General features: G+C 57.3%; 2 protein-coding genes across 6 annotated transcripts in view; one reads left to right on the top strand and one right to left on the bottom strand.

Annotated features, from left to right (window-relative positions):
- Window positions 1-6,784, top strand: part of TSPAN9 (tetraspanin 9) — a 210,339-nt gene extending 203,555 nt beyond the window's left edge. For both annotated transcript variants that reach the window (XM_040462802.1, XM_040462801.1), the window contains 4 exons: window positions 157-258; window positions 893-1,024; window positions 1,454-1,537; window positions 3,229-6,784. In XM_040462802.1, coding sequence (XP_040318736.1) covers window positions 157-258; window positions 893-1,024; window positions 1,454-1,537; window positions 3,229-3,300 — 390 coding nt within the window. In that variant the 3' untranslated portion in view covers window positions 3,301-6,784. The remainder of the gene's footprint in view (window positions 1-156; window positions 259-892; window positions 1,025-1,453; window positions 1,538-3,228) is intronic.
- A 5,690-nt stretch (window positions 6,785-12,474) lies between these two features.
- Window positions 12,475-19,954, bottom strand: part of TSPAN11 (tetraspanin 11) — a 73,964-nt gene continuing 66,484 nt past the window's right edge. For all 4 annotated transcript variants that reach the window (XM_040462831.1, XM_040462833.1, XM_040462836.1 and 1 more), the window contains one exon: window positions 12,475-17,198. Coding sequence is in view for 2 of the 4 variants with exons in the window: in XM_040462836.1 (XP_040318770.1) it covers window positions 17,139-17,198 (60 nt within the window). In the remaining 2 variants the exon portion in view is untranslated. The remainder of the gene's footprint in view (window positions 17,199-19,954) is intronic.

Here is a 19,954-nt window from a genome sequence, read left to right as displayed (position 1 = left end):
GGGAAGGTGACTTTGAGGGGAGTGTGGGGGGTTTATTACCTGTGTAGTCTTAGGAATCCTCTGGCATTAGTGAGCTGCCCGTCACCGGGAGCATTCAAGCATAGTTGTGTGGAGCACTCGGAGAAGGGACTCAGGGGCCTGCCCTCTACCCGACAGGTAAATGAGAACGCCAAGAAGGACCTGAAAGAAGGACTATTGCTGTACAACACAGAGAACAACGTGGGGCTTAAGAACGCCTGGAACATCATCCAGGCTGAGGTGAGGGGCTGGGCCTGGCAGGGCGGGGGGGGGGGGGGGGGGCGCGGCTCAGACTCACCCTGGGTGACCGAGGATGCATCTGGAGAGGGACAGGCAGCTGAGGGAAGGAGGGGGAGCAGGGCACGGGAGCGGTGACGAGTGCCTAAGTGGGTACAGGGGACCAGGGAGGACAGATAATCTAGAAGAGCAGATCATCCAGGCCCTTCTTTTCTGAAGCTTTGGCATGGATGACAGAGTTTGTTGCCCTGATTATGGGTCAGGCAGGAAGGCCTTGATTCTAAGAGGGGAACAAGTCAGAGGTCCCTCGTTAAGCCCTGGGGAGGGGCCGGCAGCCAGCTTGGGACGATCCACAAAGCAGAGGGGTGGTGGGCAAGCAGAGAGCACTCCTGCCTGGTGTCCAGTGCCCAGCTCAGGGTGGCAGGTGGGTGTTACCTTGTCTGCACTCTGGCCTCCAGGAAGGGGCCGTCACTTCCCTTTAGGGCCCAGCTGAGGCCCCAAGAAGGAGGCCTTTGTCTCTCCTCTGCTGAACCGCAGGGAGGCAGCTTTCGTGGGGCCAGGATGGTCTAGGCAGGGGGAGGCACAGAGGAGGCCCGCGGGCAGTGACGTGTCTGACCCGGTGCCTTCCCACCTGCAGATGCGCTGCTGTGGCGTCACCGACTACACAGACTGGTACCCAGTGCTGGGGGAGAACACAGTGCCCGACCGCTGCTGCATGGAGAACTCCCAGGGCTGTGGGCGCAACACCACCACCCCTCTGTGGAGAACGGTGAGTCTGGAAGCTGCTTCCCCAGGTCCCCCTCCCAGAAGCTGGTGTGGAGGACAGTCTGGCAAGAGGACACCTGCAGGGGAGGGTCGCCTGGGACAGGAAGGAACTGGCTTAACGAAGGTGGGGTGGGGGACGTGCAGGGCCGAAGCCAAAAGGCCGGTGGCCAGTGGGAGGGCTGGGCCTGAAGTCGGGAGTGTCCGAGGGTGGAGGTTGAGTGGGGGTCGGAGGCCGTAGAGTGGGAGCCTGTAGGTGGAGCCCTGGGTGGGGAGGGGCGGGGCCTGCTCAAAAGCTAGAGGACTGGGGCTGAGGGTCAGAGAGGGGCAGGAGACAAGAGCAAGGACAGGGACAGAAGGGGACGTGAGGTGGGGGCTGGGCAGGAAGGGGCACTCACAGTCCTGTGGAGCCTTAACCTTTGGTCCTGGTCCCTAGGGCTGCTATGAAAAGGTGAAGACGTGGTTTGATGACAATAAGCATGTGCTTGGCACGGTGGGGATGTGCATCCTTATCATGCAGGTAAGAGGACTGTTGGGAGCCTTGCAGCTCGAGCTCCCAGCTGGACCTAAGCCAGAGGCAGAAGACGAAGCGCACACACACACACACACACACACACGCACACGCACACGCACACGCACATGCACACGCACTAAATAGCTGATCCCAGCAGCCTGAAGCCCCTGTGCTGTCCTGCTCTGCTCTGTCCTGAGGCCTCCATCCCAAGGCCTGTCCCAACCCCGCAGGCGCAGCAGGGCTCTGCTTCCTGGGCATCCGTTCCGAGCCTGGGGCCTGGGGCCAGCACCGTGCAGATCCCCTGTGTGGGTCTGCTTGACAACACGCCTGCCCTACTTCACGGGGACACTTACCCTAGGACTGAATGGAACCCAAGTCCTCAGGTAACACTTGAGGTGTTCACACTCCCTGGGTGTCCGTTCTGGCCTCGGCACCCATTAAATGTACATGAGCCGGGCAGGTTGCTGAGCGTCTGTGCCTTAATTTCCACATCAGCATAATGGGCATGATCATCATGCCACTTCTTAGCATGAAGTGAGCCCCATGCGTGGAACAGGGCGTAGAGCAGTACCAGGCAGCTAGGACGTGCTCAGTAGGCGTGAGCTGTTCCTAGCAAGCATTCGGTGCCTGGTTGTCCTTTGCAAGCCCCGCATTCGGTGCCCAGCTGCGCTTTGCGAGATGGTGGAGGGGGACCAGGAGGGAATCCTGCCTCCCTTCCTAAAGATGAAGGTGGCATGGCCGGTGGGGAGCAAGAGTCCCCTGACCTTTCTGGGGATGCACATTTCCGGGCTCCCTCCTTGGTCCATTTATGTATGGCTCCAACCTGAGGCGAGCAAGAGTCTTCAGTGCCTGATTCTCCCTGGAGTGCTTGAACTTGACTGGCTGGTCCACGGGAAGATGGCTGACATCTTGTATCTTTCTTGCCCTAAACTCTTGGGTCTGGGGGTCTGAACGTGTCTGATTCATCCAAGAGCTTTCCAGCTCAGAAGACAAGCCCGCTGTCACTTTTGCAGAGCTCTGATGTGAGATGAGCACACGGGGGCAAGATGCTGTTCAGTATTGAGAAGAGGGCACCTCTCAGCTGACTGTGCTCAGGCCTGGACCAGAACACCAGAGCATCACCAGCCAGGGTCTCCTCCAGTTACGCCCAAACCAGCGTCTCCCAGTCCCTAGCTTTGTGGTGTGTGTCCACGGCATGCTACCCATGGTGACAGTGAGGCCCCAGGCTGGCTTCCTCCTGCACTGCTCTGGGCCACCACCCCCTTCAGGATTCAGGAGTTGAGGGAACACAGAGGAGTGTTAATGTTGTCATAAGCACATCGGTGGTGAAGACACACTGGCTGCACCCAAAACATCACGTCGTGTATTCCAGAACCGAATGGAGGGACTCGGCTTGGGTTTTTAACGTTCCTGTCCCCTTCCTGCCCCCACCTCAGTCCCGTGGTAGCTACCAGTTAGGGCCGGGTCCTTTGTGCTTTGTGCTGTTCAGGAACAGAACCCTGAAATGGGCAGATTCCTGAGGCTCAGAGAGGTTTATGATCTTCTGTACAAACAGCTCTGAGGGGCTGAGCTCAGCTGCGTGTGACCTATTCTGTCCACCACTGGCTCCCGTCCACCAGTGATTTTCAGGCACACAGGTGGGTACCCCCGCTTGCCCTGGGGCTTCTGTCCAAAACCCTCTCCCCCATGTCTTTCAGATTCTGGGCATGGCCTTCTCCATGACCCTCTTCCAGCACATCCACCGGACTGGTAAAAAGTACGATGCCTGAGCGGGCTGGCCGGGAGCACCCCAGCCCCCACGCAGACACTGTGCCAGGGAAGAAGATTTGAGCTTTGTGTTGCCTGCCCGCGCTCTCCAGACTGCTGACCCCTGCACCCGACTCCCCCCGCAGCCCACCCTCCCCCAGCCCAGCCCGCCTCAGCCTTCTTGGTGGGTGGAGGGCCAGGGAGGAGGAGGCGTGGAGGAGGCACACAGAGACCTTGGGTGCTGGGGGCGCCTGGATTCCTGCATCTGTGTATTTGCCAAAGAAGACAGGGTGGGCCGGGTTCATGCTCCAGGAGCCCTCCAGCACTGATGCGTTTCTGCCTCTGCCCTTCCTCACGCTGACACTTGGTCCCCATGTGGGTGGGGCGCAGAGTGCTCCCTCCTGGTCCAGAGACTGCCCGTGGAGCCACGGGTGCCCACCGCCATCCATGGGAAGGCGGGGGGGGGGGGGGGGGGGGGGGTCTGACTGCCTCTGGGCAAGGCCCCCGGGAGCATCTTGCCCAGGCTTTTTATACCTTACAGTGTAACTTTTTTATTTTATTTTACTCTGATTCTGATTATTCAGGAATATTATCTTCCAGATAAGTTTAGGGTTAGCTTTCTGATTTATAACTTTTTACTGTGTTGATTTCTGTAATGGTTTGATTTTTTTTTTTTTTTTCCTGAGGGTGGGGGACAGGTGCGGGGAGAGAGGATGTCCCGTCAGGTTTCAATCAGGACAAACCACTGTGCAGCTCTCAGGAGTCCCCGGGGAGATGCACCAGGCCTGTGCTCAGGACGCACTGAGTGGGAGGGAGAGTGGGCCAGGGTGTGCGGGGCCCGCGTCGGTGGCACAGGAGCCTGGATGAGGCGCGTGCAACAGAAAGGCACAGAGCAGCGTGGAGGGGCACCCTGCCCGGGGGCCATAGGTTTGCTGATGCTGGCTCCAGTGGCCCGAAAGGTTGGGGGTCCGTGGGGGGCTGGCGAAGTGCTTTGCCAGGAACGTGGCCAGGGCCGTTGTGGGTCCTTCTGCTTCACCGATGAGCAGTCTTGTCTTTTTCCCATCCTTCCTTCCTCCTGCCCTCTGCTGGCACCGGAGGCTCCCCCTTCCGCCCCATGCGGGCATATTCCCGCGACAGGTTCTGCAAACCCCAGTTACTTTCACAGACATTCCTGCTAGAAACTCTCGGACAAATACCTCTCTAGTTCAGATGCTGCTCACTTTCTCACATTGCTTCTGGAAGGGGAAGCATTCCTTATGTTTTGCTGCTCAGACAGTGGCAGAGGTCCCGTGACCATCAGGAGGGGAAGGTGGAAGTAGTGCCCGTGATCATTCCAGCTGTACTCACTGGGCTGCACGTTCCCTGCCGAGAGGGAGGGGAAGATGACCAGGGGGTCCCGGGACCCTCATCCCCTTCCTCAGGGTTCATTGATGGTGGGGTGGTGGCAGGTCTGTCCTCCGTGGCCCCGAGGAGAAGCACAGGGAGGTCAGACTGGATCTTGCTACAGCAGCCCCAGGGAGAAACAGCCAAGTCACGGTGTAGAAGCTGAACAGGCCGGGTGGGGTATCTGACTGCAGCAGGGGGGCCCTCAGGCTTTAAGCTGGTCTGAGTGTGTTTGCGGTTAAAAAACTAAAGTCAAGAACTCATGGGACTGGGCTTGCAGAGGCTGTCCACTGGCCGGCTAGGATCCAGTGCGCTTCCCCGACCCGGCCTCACGTGGGGCAGCTGCCTGTTCCCTGCACCGTTTGGCTCAATACCTTGATTTCTCACCAGGCCCACGTCTCCTTTCCAGCCTGCACTTGTCTGCTCCAAAAGCTGAGACCTGGCCACTCAGCCGGCAACTCCTGCACCCGCCGAAGTAAAATACAGGGGGGACCAGAAGTATAGAACTTTTGGTGTTCAGGAGTCACGATTTTGGGGGATGAGAAGTGGAGAGTAAGGTGGGCTCAATGAGTCAGGCAAGGAGCCCCCACAGCCCACCCCACGACAGAAGTGAAGGTGCCCATGGCAAAGCTGGGAAGGTGGGTCCTTGGGGGGACAAAGGGGCCAGCACATGCTGGAGCCAAACTGCCTTCCTGGGTCCTCTGGTGCCATCTTCCTGGTGCGGGACTTCAGCTGCCTCCCTGGGGACTCCCAGCTGCAGAGCACAGAACAGACATGCTACTGCGTCACTGCGGAGACGCGCTCAGCCAATGCGCGCTGGAGTCACACAGAAGGGACTGGGTGTGTAATGACCTTGGGGAGGATGGGGCGGGCTTGTTCATGCCTATCAATGCAATTTCAGTTTTTGTTCAAATCAGCAGCAAAAGCCCAACACCTTGGGGGGTGCGTGTGTGTAGCCTCCCTGGCAGTCTTAGTTTCTAGAGCTTCAGGGGCCCGCGGTCCCCCTCTCCCCACCAGCGCCCCCTCACCTGTCCGTTCATGGAGGCTTGTCCACAGTCCCTCAGACCGCCTTCCTGCCTCACCCTGTGCTTGGCCGCTTAGGCATTTGCTCGAGTTTCCTCTGGGGGAAGGCACGAGGGGTGGGGGTGTTCTTCCAGACCCCTCGCCCTTCCTGCAGGGTGGGTCCCACACATAGAAGGTCACGCCACACGGTGTCTGTGGCAGCCCAGTGTCTTCTCTGTTTCTCCTGACTGTGCTCCCACTGGGGCAGCACTAACTCGATGAGCTCCCTCACGTGTGACTTCCCTTGCCAAAATCAGCGTCAGTTTGGTCAGGTCTGATGCAGTTTCCAGATTCGACTTAGAAGGTCAGGTTCTGGAGACAGCTTCAAGGGGGTGCCGGCCGAGACTTGGCCTTTCCCTGCAGCCATCTTGCAGAGGTGGTGGGCGAGCAGGGACTGAGAACCACCCTTGGGGGGCTGCGGCAGGTGTTGGGGGACAGTCTCCACCCTCAGACCCCCGCTGGAGCACTGTCACCCCCTCCCCCGCACCAGCATGGGCCAGCACCTTGGGCTCTCACTCCAGAAAGGTTGCTGCCCCACCCCAGACCCTCGCACAGATGTTCTGGTTTGACTTGGGCCCGGGTGGCCGTCGCTCCTTGCTTTGGTGGCCCCAAAGCAGTCCAGGTAGATGGAAATGGCTGTGCCCTCCTCTGCAGCCCCCTGCCCACCCACACTGGTGGAGGTGCTAACTAGCAGGGACCTGGTGTAGGATGGGTGCCAGGTGCCTGAGCCCACCCTTTGTCCCTCCGCCCTTCTGCGACCGGCCTCTCCCGGTCCTGGTCTCCCCCTCACTCCTCTGCACCTCAGCGAGGCAGTGGTCCCGGCGGGTCCTGGCCTCCCTGCCCTGAACGGGCACCTGAGGGCCAGAGCCAGGGGCTCATGCGCACACCCTGCCCACCCCCGGGGAGCGTGGGAGAGCAGGGACAGCTTGTTGGTTTTAAATGCACTTTTCTGCTTGCAATGCCGTATCTGTGCGCTTCCTTCATCCTGGTCCTGGCTTTATCGAACACCATGTTTTTAGCATGTTTTTAAATAAAAAACTGATAATGTGTCAAAAGCACAAACAGGTGGTCTCTCCGTGGTTTGTGTTCACTCCGCCATGACTTCTTGTAGTGGTTGGTGTGAGGGACACAGGACGGATCAGGCACTGGCTCTACCGTTTGTCTAGGACACCCCCACGGCAAGGACTTCATCTCCCCTCCTCGAGCCCAGGTCACAGGTCTGCTGGGGGAGGCGGGGCTCAGTCCCCTCTAGGGGTGCCCTTTGCCCAGTGACTGGATGCGGGCTTGGTCGGGAGCTAGTCCGAGAGGCCCGAGCTCTCTGTGTGAGGGGTCAACTCCCACCTCAGTACCTGTCGCTTCTCACACACGGCCAGTCTTGTGGAAAGGCCCAGAAGTGTGTTGGGGGAGGGGGAGGGGGAGGGAGTAAGTCATTCATGGCTTCCTGTAGGGACAGGGCTTAGGTACAGTCTCTCCCTGATCCCTCTGACGTTCTTAGTGGGCCTGACAGCTCTTCCAGGATGAGGGGACCTCACAGCATGACTTGGCCCAGGCTGTGCTCTCAGGGTGGCTCTGAGACAGCCTCAAACAGGGCACAGGAACACCAAGTCAGGATGAGAGGTCAGCAGGGAGGCAGGGGGCATTCAACACCATGTGAGCCCATGGACACTGTGCCCCCTGGTCATGGAAGTCTCCCGGTGTCCTTGGCTGGGGTTCTGGTTTGTGGAGTTGGGCTCCCAGTGTCCTTGGCTGCCACAGTCATGGTGACAAGTTGCAGGTGAGGAGCTCAGAGGTCATCCTCGTCCGGGACCACATGTACGTGGAAATCGCTGCCAGTGTTCCGGGCTGGGGTGGGAACAAAGAGTGAATGTGCCATGTGGGCCCAGGAGCAGGAGGGGGCTTCTCCTTCCTCTTCAGGGCAGTGGCCAGGTTGGCAGGGTTGCCCCAGAACACCAAACTTTAGGACCCCATCCTGCAGCTGCTGTGTCCCAAAGCCCTCAGAGGTTTGCTGAGAATTGACCCTCTATCGAAGGTCCAGCTAGAATGTAGTCCCTAAAAATCCCCCCTAAGGAGATTTACCAGAAGGAACCCTGTGGCCGTGGAGCCAGGGGCTAGTCATGAACTAGGGGCGGTGACCCTCCAACATCCTCTGAGCACCAACCAAGTCAGAGGTGTGTGGGTGTAAGCCAGTTTGTCTATGCCTACTGTGGTTCCAGCTCCCGCCCACCCATGAGGATGCTGGCCACGTCCCTGTGCTGTCTGCTTTTGGGGGGCAGAGTGAAGTCCTCTGGATCACAGGACAATGGGATGCACTGACCGCTCAGCACTGGGCTCCAGTGAAATGAGCTAAAGCCATGGAAGGCAGGCTGCCTGGCTGGGCAGGAGAGGAGACGTTCTTATCAGGACAGGGCTGGGCATTGCTTCTCCCCGGGGATGTCTAATGACTAGGTTAGAGCCATGGGTGGTGGGCTCCTTAGCCCCTGAGAGGGGGTGAATGAGATGACCCTGGGGGCGCTCCCCACCGCCCCGGCCGTGTGCTGTGCTGGGAGAGCTGCCTCTCCATCTGCACTCAGCAAAGGGCACACGAGAAAGATGGCTTGCCAGCAGCAGCACAGTGGGCTTGGTACCCATACGAGAGCTCCTTCAAAATGGCCACGACCAGGGCTTCCTGAGACAAGATGTTTATCCACCCAAAGACTTATTGGATGCTAACTTGTACAAGCACCTAGAGTATATGGTGAAGGACCCAGACCAACCCCTGTGTTTACAGAGCCAGCAATCTGACAGGAACCGCAGAAGAGCAAACAGGATTGCAACTCAGTGCTGTGATCGTGATATTCACGGGTAGGAGACATGCTGACCCCAACTTGGGGAGCTGATGTCACTGCTGAGAGTTAAAGACAGGAGTTAACCTGGCGGGGATTGGAAGGTGAGCCCTGGTGATGTCATTGGGGCCGGCGCACAGAGCAAGCGCGAAGGGGGTGTCTGGAGAGAGCAGCAGCCACCAGATCACAAGATCCTAAGCCAGGTTAGAGCTTGAACTTGAAGCCAAGAGTGGTGGGAGCCCGCTGACAGGCTTGCAGCCATGTGCGGCCGGCTCAGATCTGCCTTTGGGAAGGATCGCTTGGAGAGTGGTAAGGTGGGACAGGGTGGATGCCGGGACTTCAAGGAGGGGCTGTGTCAGTGACTTAAGTGAGAGGTGACTGAGCCCTCAGGGAAGCATCAGTGGGAGGGAGAAAAACATCAGGTCTGAGAGAAAATTGAGAGACTTAGTGATTAACTAGATTTACTAGATTTACTTGGGGGGGGGGGCGGGGGGGAGAGGAGCATTCGGGCCACTCATCCAACATGACGTCCCTCGCCCTGGACAGGTAGATGACTGCACCAAATGGAGGGCGAGTGTGTTTTCCAGGTTCCGTGCTCGTGTGCAAGTGGAGACCAGTGTGATATAATTAAATCTCTCCTTTGGTTTGCATTGAGCTTTGCAGCTTGCAAAATGCTCTCATATCCATGATCTGGCTTCCTCCTGACCTCCACTATTTTATCGGCTGTCATCATGCCTGAACTTTCAACGTTAGGGATGTGCCACATCTGGGTGCCACTTGTTTGGGAGCTGGAGGGTCTGAATTACTCATTCTGCATATGATACCGCTGTGAGCCCTGGGTAGTCACTGAATGTGTCTTGCTTTCCTCATCTGCAAGATGAGGACAATACCGATTTTACAGATTTGCTGCAAGGATTAAATAAAACCATGCATGTAAAGACCTCCAGCTTATTCCTAGACCAGGCTAAGTGCTTAGCAAGAAATGGGTCAAGTCTGGGTCCTCAGGAGTCCCCAGGCTAGAGGCATAACCCCAAGGAAGAGCATCCCCCTGCTTGAAAGCTGGGGACACAGGAGAGTCATCTGGACAGGGGAGTCGGTATATGAGGGCAGGTAGTGAGCCATGGGGGGGGGCAGAGACGTGTGGGCTCAGTGGGCGAGCTTCCCTCATGCCTCCATTTTGCTCTGGGATGGCCCGGTTGCCGCATTCACTGCTCCACAGAAACAAGAGGGAAGTCAGATTAAATGAATGTCGTTTTGGACACGAAAATATTGGCATTGCAATGGTCCCTTCTAAAGCATTCGGCAAAGATGAGGAAGCTATTGATTTAGCCATCTCGTTTTTGCTGAGTTTAATGACAGCTGTGGAGATGGACTATTGTGTCTCCTTAAGCTAACAAAAAGCGTAACGACACTCCACGGGGCACGCTTGGGCCAGTCTCTCCGAAGCTGCCTGCTGGAATCTCCCCTTTGTGGCCCTACAGACTGCCAGGCAGCTGAGAGCCAGCCGGGGCAAACCCGCGGCGTCCCTTTGTTCAGAGGAGAGCGGGAAGTCGGCAGAGCAGGGCCACACTGTGTGTGGTCTGTGGCTGGGTCTGCTGGGTGGAGCCTGTTGGTCAGAGATTTTCCTTCTGGTGGCTACAGAGCTGTGAGATCTAGCCTGGCCCAGCATGCGGAGCAGGGCTGTTTCGACATGCGGACAAGGCGAGCCTGTGTCCTGTCATTAAATGGCATCAGGAAGCTCCTTGCCCTTTGCCCCAACTTGCCCCCACTGAATTCCTGGGATCCTGACATATTCTCAATACATTTCTTCTCCCTGGAAGGGGACACCAGTTCCTGAAAGGACTCAGCCTTACAGCTTGGCAACTCCGGGAGACATGTTGAATTTGATCTCCTCCCCAGCTTGGGGATCTCTAACCCCCAATTAGGGATTCATGAGCTGCTTCCCATATTTTAGAAGGCCGGCAGAAATTGCCCATGACCTCTTCAAGAGTGCCCAGACTGACGGGAACATAGCCCTGTTGGCTCTGGCTGGCCTGTGCGTGTCCTCAGTGCAGTGATGCTGTTTGCACCTTGCTGATGGGAAGGGCCGGACTGAAGCTTTGCTCACCGCCCTCTTCACCCCTGGCCTGATCCAAAAGATCCCTCTGGGTCCCTCGCAGCTGCCTCTCCTTTGCGCCCAGTCCTCGCTCGACAGGGTTTCATCCCGGGACAGAAGTTGAAGGAAAAGGGAAGTAGGAGCTTCCATGTACTTGTTTTTAAGAAGAAGGTAAGTGGAATGATCCAGGATTTGGAGCCTGTGTCTCCTCCACCCCCACCAGCAGCCTCTCTATTCTCAGTTGGGGGGGACGGAGTGGCAACCAGGGTCCCAGCTCAGAACAGCCCACCTGGTGGCAACATGACAGCCTGGCACTGGGACTGACACGAGGCATTGGCACCAGCTGGGGAGCAGTGGCAGCCGACAGGCCACGCAGCAGCCACCAAGGACAGCTTCACACAGCTGCTCAATGCTGCCCACCTACCTGAGGCCCCAGTTGGCCACCAGAGCCATTTTATTTTTCATTTTTGATGTTTGTTTATTCATTTTGGGAGAGCGAGCGAGCAGGGGAGGGGCAGAGAGAGAGGGAAAGAGAGAGAATCCCAAGGAGGATCCATGCTGTCAATGTAGAGCCTGATGAAGGGCTTGACCCACCATGAGATTGTGACCTGAGCCGAAACCCAGAGTTGGACGTTTGACTGAGCCACCCAGGCGCTCCTACAGCCATTTCAGACAGCAGTTACACTCACCCATGGCGCTCCTGTGTGCAGCAGGGAGGGGCGCAGAGGGGCGCCCGTCTGTCCCAGGCACATTTGTGTGCTTCTGTACATGTGTACACACATTCATACTCATAGTGATGGTGGAGGTGAGATGTCTGGGTCCAACAAGATAGGAGACCTTGGATAGGCCCAAATGGTGCATTTCTCAACATCCAGGCCATCAGAGGGCTGCTGCTGTGATTGGTGAATGATCTCGACGAAAGGGGAGGGAGAGACACACAGGAGCAGGCCTGGGCTGCAAACTCCAACTGCTTAGATAGCAAGTGACAGGCCCCTTCCAGGTTCTCCCCAGGCGAGAGGCTCACTTCTAGTCTGCCTCCCCACCGCACCCCACTCCCGCCATCTTGGGGTCCTCAGCGTCTGGCTTTCCCAGGTACTGTTCAGGCTCACTCACTGACCTGCCTCAAGTTCTCTAGACAGAATAGTGAATGAAATCAAGTCAATGCATCAAAGCATTTACTTCCTTTTAGCTCCACACTGGGCAACCTGATGCCCTCAGCTCCTCTGACTTGTAAGATTGAAGTCTTTCCGCATTTGGATGAAAAAGCATCCCACTATGGACTTGGAGATGGACAAATTAGTGAGATGGTCTAGGGGCCCAGGTAGCAGTAGGCGTGCATGTCTTAGCTTCCAACACTCAGCTGGGGCCCAAGGGCCAGCCAGAGAGGGCCCCTCGCCCCTGACTTGTCACCACACCCGGCATCTGCTGCAGCCAGCACGGGGCGATACCGCGGCAGGATGTGCAAGCCGGAGGCTCACTGACAGAGGCTGCCGTCCATCGTGGTGAGTGGTGCGGGGATGCCGGCTGACCAAAGGCAGACAGCTTTAAGAGGAACGCGATTCAAGCTCACTCATTTGAGCTTGGCTCTTGCCAAGGAGCCAGTGGAGCCAGGAGCCAATGGCACACACATGCAAGCGAGGTCAGTTCAAACAGAGGAAAGGTGGGAGCTGACAAAAGAAGGGTAAGCAGGACCCCAATCACTGGGTTTCCTAATAGGGCTCCTCCTTCCTCCCCTTCTCCCCATGACTGTCTGCTTCCGCTTGCACGGTAGATTGAAACCCATCTGATGAGCTACCTGGGATTTCCCTGCAGAGGAGGAAAAAAGCAACAGAAGGTAGTCCTAGATATAATTCCTTTATTATCATGCCACCCAGCACGTGAGGCCAGGCTGACGCTGAGGCCGGCTAAGGAGAGGGCATATTTACAACCAGGGCAACTTCTCTATAGGCGGGAGGTTAAGGCAACTTCTCTGTTTCTAGAATACTGTGATGATCCCATATCCATGGGCCAGCTGGTTCCAGAAGCCCATTTGGCCTAATCCTGGGCTGCCTGGAATTCCTAGGGGCACTTGCACAGGGTGACTCGGGGGCATAAGCAGGAGAGGAAGGGGGCGCATGTGCTAAACTAGAAATTGGGGGTGCTGAGAATGGAGCCAGACTCTCCCAAGGCACACAGAAGGCGGTGGGAAAAGGGGGCTGGGAACCTGATCTGTTTCCTTCTGGGAAGAGGACCCAGGCACCTGGTCTCCTGGCCGAGATAACAGACCCACCCAGAGGGCACTGCTGGAGAGGCACGTTTCTGGCCAGCTGGACAGCCTGAGGGGCTTCGGAACTCTGGGGGGTTGTGGCACACACAGGAAGGTGACAGAGTGTCCTTTGTGGCGTGGTCTAAAGCAGTGGTTCTCAAAGGGTGGTTCCAGGGCCGGCAGCACCAACGGCACCTGGGAACTCATTAGATGGCAAGTCCTTGGCCTCACCCCTGCAGATGTGGAGCTCAGGGGTGAAACTTGGCAGTCTGTTGGAAAGCCCTCCAGGTGGCCGGATGTTTCCTCAAGTTTGAGAACTGCTGGTTCAGACACATCACCGGCATCCTCGGGGATGTGAGCACCACACAGCAGTGACATGGAAGATGGGTTCTGTCCTTTGCTAGTCAACTGCCTTCCCCTCCCCCTCCCCTTCTCTCCCCAGGCCCGAAGTGGCCAGAAAGTAGCAAACATTTTCAAGGCAGAAAGTGGGGTGGGTGGTGATGAAAGTGTTTCAATTCACTTTCCCCACCTCCAACCCCAGGCATGGACCAGAGTGACAGATCCTAAGACTGAAACTGGCTGCAGAGCCCAAGAGTCCCGGGGGGCTCACTACCCTCACCCCCCCTCAGTGCTGCATTGGCCCCTCCAGGTCTAAGCACACAGGGTGAGCAGCCTGGTGAGATTTCAGGCCACCCCCTCCCTACGACAGCGACCACACTGTGCCAGCCCAGAGTCCCGCATCGACAACACAGGGGAGGCAAAAGTAGCACAAGGTGGTTAACATCACCACCCGGGGTGCCTCCCCCCCTGCCCAGGGCGGCTCTGAGTGCATGAAACCTGAGGTTTCTCCCCTGGCCCCCAGTACGGAGCAGGGAGAGGGGTGTACCATGCCCTCATCAGCCCTCCACGGCCCCACATGTGATCTCTGCATGGGCACCAGATTCCACACCCTGTTTGCGGTTTCTGATTGCTCAGGTCTGGTCTGCCCTCACTTGGTGTCAGCGTTGGCACCCGAGGTGATAGGCTGGCCGTTCCCCTGAGCGACGGTTCCCCAGGGCCGCCTGCTGCCTGAGCCACTCCACCAGGAGGGCCTGGCTGTCAATCTGAAGGGAGCCACACATTGCTCTGCGCTGGGCCGGGGCCGGATGGATGGTTTCATCCAGTCTGGGAGGGGGTTCCAGGCTGCGGCTGTTAGTGCCCCTGAGGGATGCACTGTTCCTGCACGGCAGCCTGACAGCTTACTGCAGAGATGGGGAGCTGCAGGATGCTGAGGAGAGGGGGCTCTCAGCCTGGCTCCCCTTGCTTCTACCTGGCTGGGGGTGGCATGTCGACAACCACTGCTACTGACTGGCCAACCTCTTATAATTTCTCCGAGCCTTAATTTCATCATCTGCAGAGTGGGGGGAATAGTACCTTCCCATTGTGATCACCGGGAGAGAAAGCACTTACACGACTAACATACTCTAAGCACACAGTAGGCCTTCAGTAACCACGAGGCCCTGGACGCTCCCCCATGGCGAGGCCGGAGGGGCCCCTGGGGTTGGGGCAAGGCTGGCGGGAGAGGTAGGGAGAAGAAAAGGGTGGTCACAAACATTTTAAACAAGACTTCATCTCCTCACCAAACACTGAGTTTCATTCTTGCCTCCCCAACACAGGTCATCTGGAGAGTGGGGGACATGCCGTGCCCTGGGGTTGTCCACCCCTGCGCGCTGTGGGAGCGAAGGCCGAGGTTGTGGGGACTCAGGTTGTGTGCATCCCAGCATCCGCCATGTTCTGACCTTTACAAAATGCTGGCTTCTTTTCTGGGTCCCAGTGTGTAGGGGCCTTTTGCTCACACAGGACTGAGGACAGCTTTCTACAGTCATGGCTCACTCTCTCTCTCTCTCTCTCTCTCTCTCTGTCTCCAAGCAGGGACCTGGGGGCAGTCATCCTGGGCGGCGCAGATCTGCGTCCTCTCAGGTGGGGTGGGCACACCTCACTGGGGACGGCATTCTTGGCTCCAGACCCCAGCCCTTTGTATGCCCTGAGCGGGGAACCTGTCACATCCTGGGCCTCAGTTCCCTCTAACCCTCACCCCTCCCAAGCTGTGAGCATGAGCTAGCTGGTCACCATTCCCAAAAGCTCTGGGTCATTCTCTCTCTGTAGCTTGGTCCATCCATCCTCCAGCTGCCCTCTGGGTGGGCAGGTGCCCAGGGTGGAATCACCTGCCCTTAGCCTAGGACAGTCTAACCCCCCTCGGGGGGGCAGGGACAGACAACAAGGTGTGCAAGCGATCCCGCCCATCCCCCTGTCCCCGTCTCCACAAGCCCAGCTGACCTCAGTAAAGAGTTCAGGGACTCCGCCAGGGGCTGACATGTCCCACAGGACACAGCGCCTCCCCGGGCATCGCTGCCTGCCCAGGAGGAACTCTCTCTCTCAGCCCTCACTTGGTAACACCTGGCAGCCCGCGCCCAGCTGCACACAGCTTGGGAGTCAGTCATTTCTCAACTGTCTGCACGAGTCCCAGGAAGCTGGAGGGCAGCAAAGCTAGTCACAGAGCAATTTCTTCCAGCCTTGGTGCAGTCTGGGATTGCTGGAAAGTTGGTATCCTGTTAATGAACTTGTATCAGCAGCCCCAGGGCCGTGAGGGTGGAGGAGAGAAGCCGCAAGAAGATTCCCCAGGATAGGGGAGGCCATCTGCCCCCGGAACCTGGTCTTCCCTCTGTGCATGTGGGGAATCCCTGTTCTGAGCAAATACGGTTTCTGTGCAGTTGAGGGCTGTGTTTAGGGACAGCAGTGAGCTGTGTATGGTAGGGAGAACACCCTTCACCCAGGACTCCCCAGGTCACCAAGAACTGAGCTCATCAGACTGGGGCCTAGAATGAGTTAGGAGGTAAGGTGTGACCTTTCTTGCCCTTGATCTTGGCAACAAGGGCCACTCTCTCATGGTGGGATGTAAGAGGGTCCCCAGCACGGGAAGCACGGCACCTGGAAGGTGGGAAGCCAGGTGTGGGGTTCTCTCGCTACAAGTTACCCACTTGTAATAGGTATTTGGAGGGGGAGGGTCTCGTCTCCATGGCTGTCTTACAAGTTGACACCTGTTCTTTGGAAAACTGCCAGCATCTATATTCTGCATTTTCTAGGATTTTCTTTCTGTTCTGTTCTCCCTTAGTATTTGAGAAAATTCTTCCTGAAAATTCCCTGCCTGATTCAGAGACGCAAGAGAGAACCAAAAGAAGCCACTATATTCACTCTGGGAAGCAGAGCAAGGGCTCCTGGAGGCAGAATGGTGGTGGCCATATGTGGTTGGGGATTGTGGGCCCAGGAAAAATGGGGTTCCAGGCACAGCACCCTTCTACTCAGACCTGTACCTTCTCAGTGGCTCCAACTTTGCAGGGTCTGTGATTTGGCCTAATCAGGAAGGATTTTTACTCCCACCGACACGAAGGGCTGGAGATCATTTAAAACACCTGGCATTCCAGAGAATCAGGGCCTAGAGGGGAGACCCCTGAGGGTCATTTACTGTAGACTGGAGCTCAAGGCCATGGTCTTCTGCGGTAGCTCTCCCAGGGAAGGTTTCTAGGCTGGATGCAAGGTCCTGGTGCAGCATGTGCTGGTGTGGCCACTTTACCTGCCTTCCTCCCTGCCCTGGTGGCCCCACCAGCCTGCTGCTGCCCAACCCTAGTTCCGGGGCCTCACCTCAGGCCTCTCTGCTGCCAGACCCTGCGGGAAGGAACCAGACCCCAGACCGCCGGGGTACTCCCAGGTGAGGAGGTGTGGGGGCGGGCAGATCAAAGGGCTGGATCTTCTGGGGTAGAGCCAACCCTAACTGCTTCCATCCTCCCGCCGGTAAGCACTTCCCCGTGGGTAGAGAAAAAGCAGAGACAAGCAGAGACAAGAAGAGGGGTGCTCAGCACCAGTGGGGAGATCATGTGCCCCATGCAGGCATCCCAGGGGGGCTTTCAGACCTTCATTCTAGGTTCTGGAGCTGGGAGGGAGTGGAGGGTCTGATTATCACCCTCCTGTCGTCCACAGGATCCCCAGGCCTGGTGAGTGGTGCTGGTTGTTGTTTCCACACAGGATGGGTCCCCCCTGCCTGGGTGGGAATCACAGGAGCCAAAGTCTTGGGCACTTGGTGAATCCAAAGGGGCTGGGAAGAGTAGGGGGAGTTTCTGGGAGTTTCTAGGTGAGCTGGTGCTGACTCTGCAGGCCTGGAAGATGGGATTTGGGCACCTGTCCTTGTGAGGGGCAGTCAGAGGGGAACGCGGTCGGCCGTTAGTAAAAATGCAGCTGGAGCCTCCGGTGCAAGCAACAGGTGAGAACCATCCCGCAGATCTGCCAGGTGGAGAGAGCAGAGGAGCAAAGAGAAATCAGAGCCCCATGAAGCTGCTCTCCCGCAGTGCCCTGCAGCAGCCTTCTCCCTCTTGGGCACACACATGGGGACCTGGATAAAGGGCAGATCCCAACTCAGGAAGTCTGGGGTGGCGCCCGAGATTCTGCTTTCTAACAAGCAGTGCACTGCTGGTCTGTGGTCCTTGATCTCCAGAGATGGCCCGATTTCATCAGATCCCGAGCCGCAGTAGTTCCACTCCCTTGTTGCTGTCTGTGTCTCGCTGCTCTCAGACTCCAGAGTAAAACCAAGGTTCATAGTTGATTCACAGAAGCCACTGGGGAAACTGAGGCTCTGAAAGGAGCACCTGGAGCTGTCCCCAACTTGTCCTATAAGTTAGCTGGGAATGAGGCACCAGACCCAGGCCCTAGGAGCCTGCCTAATAGCCTCTCTGTCACACCCACTAGCTGAACGAGAAGAGCATCCTGCCCAGAGCAGGGCAGTACTGGGCAATCGCTGTCCCCCTGGGGGGCCTCACTTTTCCAATCTCTAAAATGCAGGACAAGATGTGGATGTGTCAGACCCCGGAGACCCATGCCTGTGATCTTTCCATGGTAATGATGCCGTTGGATCCAGACTCCCCACCCACAGGAAAGAGGGCGCTGCTAGGGCAGCCCCATGAATGTCCTGTGGCACATGGGCGAAGATGGATCTCCCCGAAGATGGGGAACAATGCCCCATCATTGCCAAATTTCTCCAATACCTGCTGCTGGCCTGATCTTGCTAGAGCCCCTCTGGATGCACCCGGAGCTCTGACCAGTGGGAGGAGGGCAGGCTGATGAAGACGCTCATGGGCTAGCAGGCATTTGGTTTCTCTTTGCCAGGCTAGCTGGCCTGAGGTGGCAGAGGATGAGCCCTTCTTCTTCCCCCCTCCTCTCTCCTCCCCACCCCTACATGGGAGGAGGGCAGAACCCCGTGAGTGCAGCTTTCAGACTTGGTACCGAGAGCAGTGCCGATCTCCTTCCCGACTCAGTGCCACAAGCTGAAGGCAGCTTGAGAGGTTATCTTGTCTCCCACTGGCTTTAAGCAGGTGCCATCGCAGCCTTTCCAGCCAGGTGTCGTGCAGCACCCTCTCTTCCCCATCCCCATGTCGTGGTTTGATGGCTAACGTGTGGGGTCATCTGGATCTTTCTGATTCTTTCTGAGGGGGCGGGGGGGGGAGGCCAGATGGGAAGAGCTGGGCCAGCACGGACTTGAGGCCACATCTACAGTGGACAGTTTGTGCTGGGGGACCGGGAGGGCGGAGCTTGCCCATAACTGCACTTCTGTAGAAGATGTGTGTTCCCACCAGGGAGCCTCCCAGGGAAGGCAGGGTGCATGTCCGCACACACGCCCCCACCTTGACACATGCAGAGGGGCTAAGGATGCACTCACAACATGTCTACACAGGTCTGCACACACGTGCACGTACACGTGCACACACACAAGCACCTTGATTCATGCAGAGGAGCAGTGGAAGCTAGCGGATCCCTGGTACCGCCGTCTCCTTCTTGATGGAGGACGTGGACGAATCAGCACCCACAGCTGTGCGTGGCCAGCACGGGGTGAGCAGAGGAAACACGTGGTAATGAGTGCAGGAGCAGGAATGGAGGAGGATGCGTGGAGATGGCTGCGGGGGCGCCCAGCTTGCGTGGGGGCCTGGCTGTGTGGTGAATGGCGCCCTCTTCTGGCAGCCTGCCTAGGTACAGCATTTGCCACATGGGGCTGTTTACAACAGGGAGGTGGCATGGGTTCAGCTGCTTTTGAGGTTTTTGGGCCAGGACTTGATTGTCACCAAGAGAACCAAGGAAGGGCCAGGGAGGCCCCAGGAAGCCAATCCAATGTCATCTTTCGGTTTCCCTTTTACTGACCTGCAGATCCCAATCTCTGCTGTCGTGTGAGTTTTCTGGGTTCTGCAACATGTTTCCATCTACAGGACGGGAATGTTGGGATAGAAGTAGGAATGGGGTAGTTTCTGTTTAGGGCTGTGTGATCCTGGGCACAGATATAACCCTCTCGGAGTCTCAAATCTCAATAGGGAAACGTCTAATCTGTTCACTGCTTGGTAGCCTTCCCTGGAAACAGTCTTTAAAAACCAGGACGACAGGACCAACATCAGGGTTCCCAGCCCCTCCTGCATCCTGAGGCTTTGACAGGCCAGGTCGTAGCTCCCCAGAGCCCTCAGGATAAAGCCCTCCCTCCACTGCAGCAGGCCAGGGCTCTGCCAATTCAATTCTCTCGCCCTGTCACTCTTTCCCCTCTTGCTTTTTCCCATCAAACTCCTTCAAGATTTAATTATATATCACTTCCTCCAGGAAGCCTTCTGTGACTGCCCTGACAGGTTAGGGCCTCTTACATGCTCCCCCAAGCCCCAAGTCTCACACTTGCACAGTGCCTCTGATGGCATGTGACAACCCATGTTCTACGTGCCTCCTGCCCCGAGTGAAAGCTTCCTGGGAGAAGGGACCACATCCTGCCCACTGGTGTGGCCCCAGCACTGGCCATGGCACCTGGCACCTAGAGGTTCTCATTACAAAACTAACAACGAATGCTCACTCTGCATGGCTTCTGGGTGGGAGACTCCCAGAGTCTGTGTGTGAGCAGGGCAGTAGGAAAAGGGGGCGGAGCCACTATGTCCTTCCTGGGTAGAAGTTTCTCTGCCAGAGTTACCCCAAGGTGGAGTGCCTCCAGAGTCCACCCAAAAGGGGAAGCTGGTGTACAA

This window comes from Herpailurus yagouaroundi, unplaced genomic scaffold, assembly GCF_014898765.1.
Source record: "Herpailurus yagouaroundi ecotype Mexico unplaced genomic scaffold, PumYag 355, whole genome shotgun sequence".
NCBI lineage: Eukaryota > Metazoa > Chordata > Mammalia > Carnivora > Felidae > Herpailurus > Herpailurus yagouaroundi.
The sequence above is the reverse complement of the archived record's forward strand: the minus strand, read 5'-3'. Positions and strand labels throughout refer to the sequence as shown.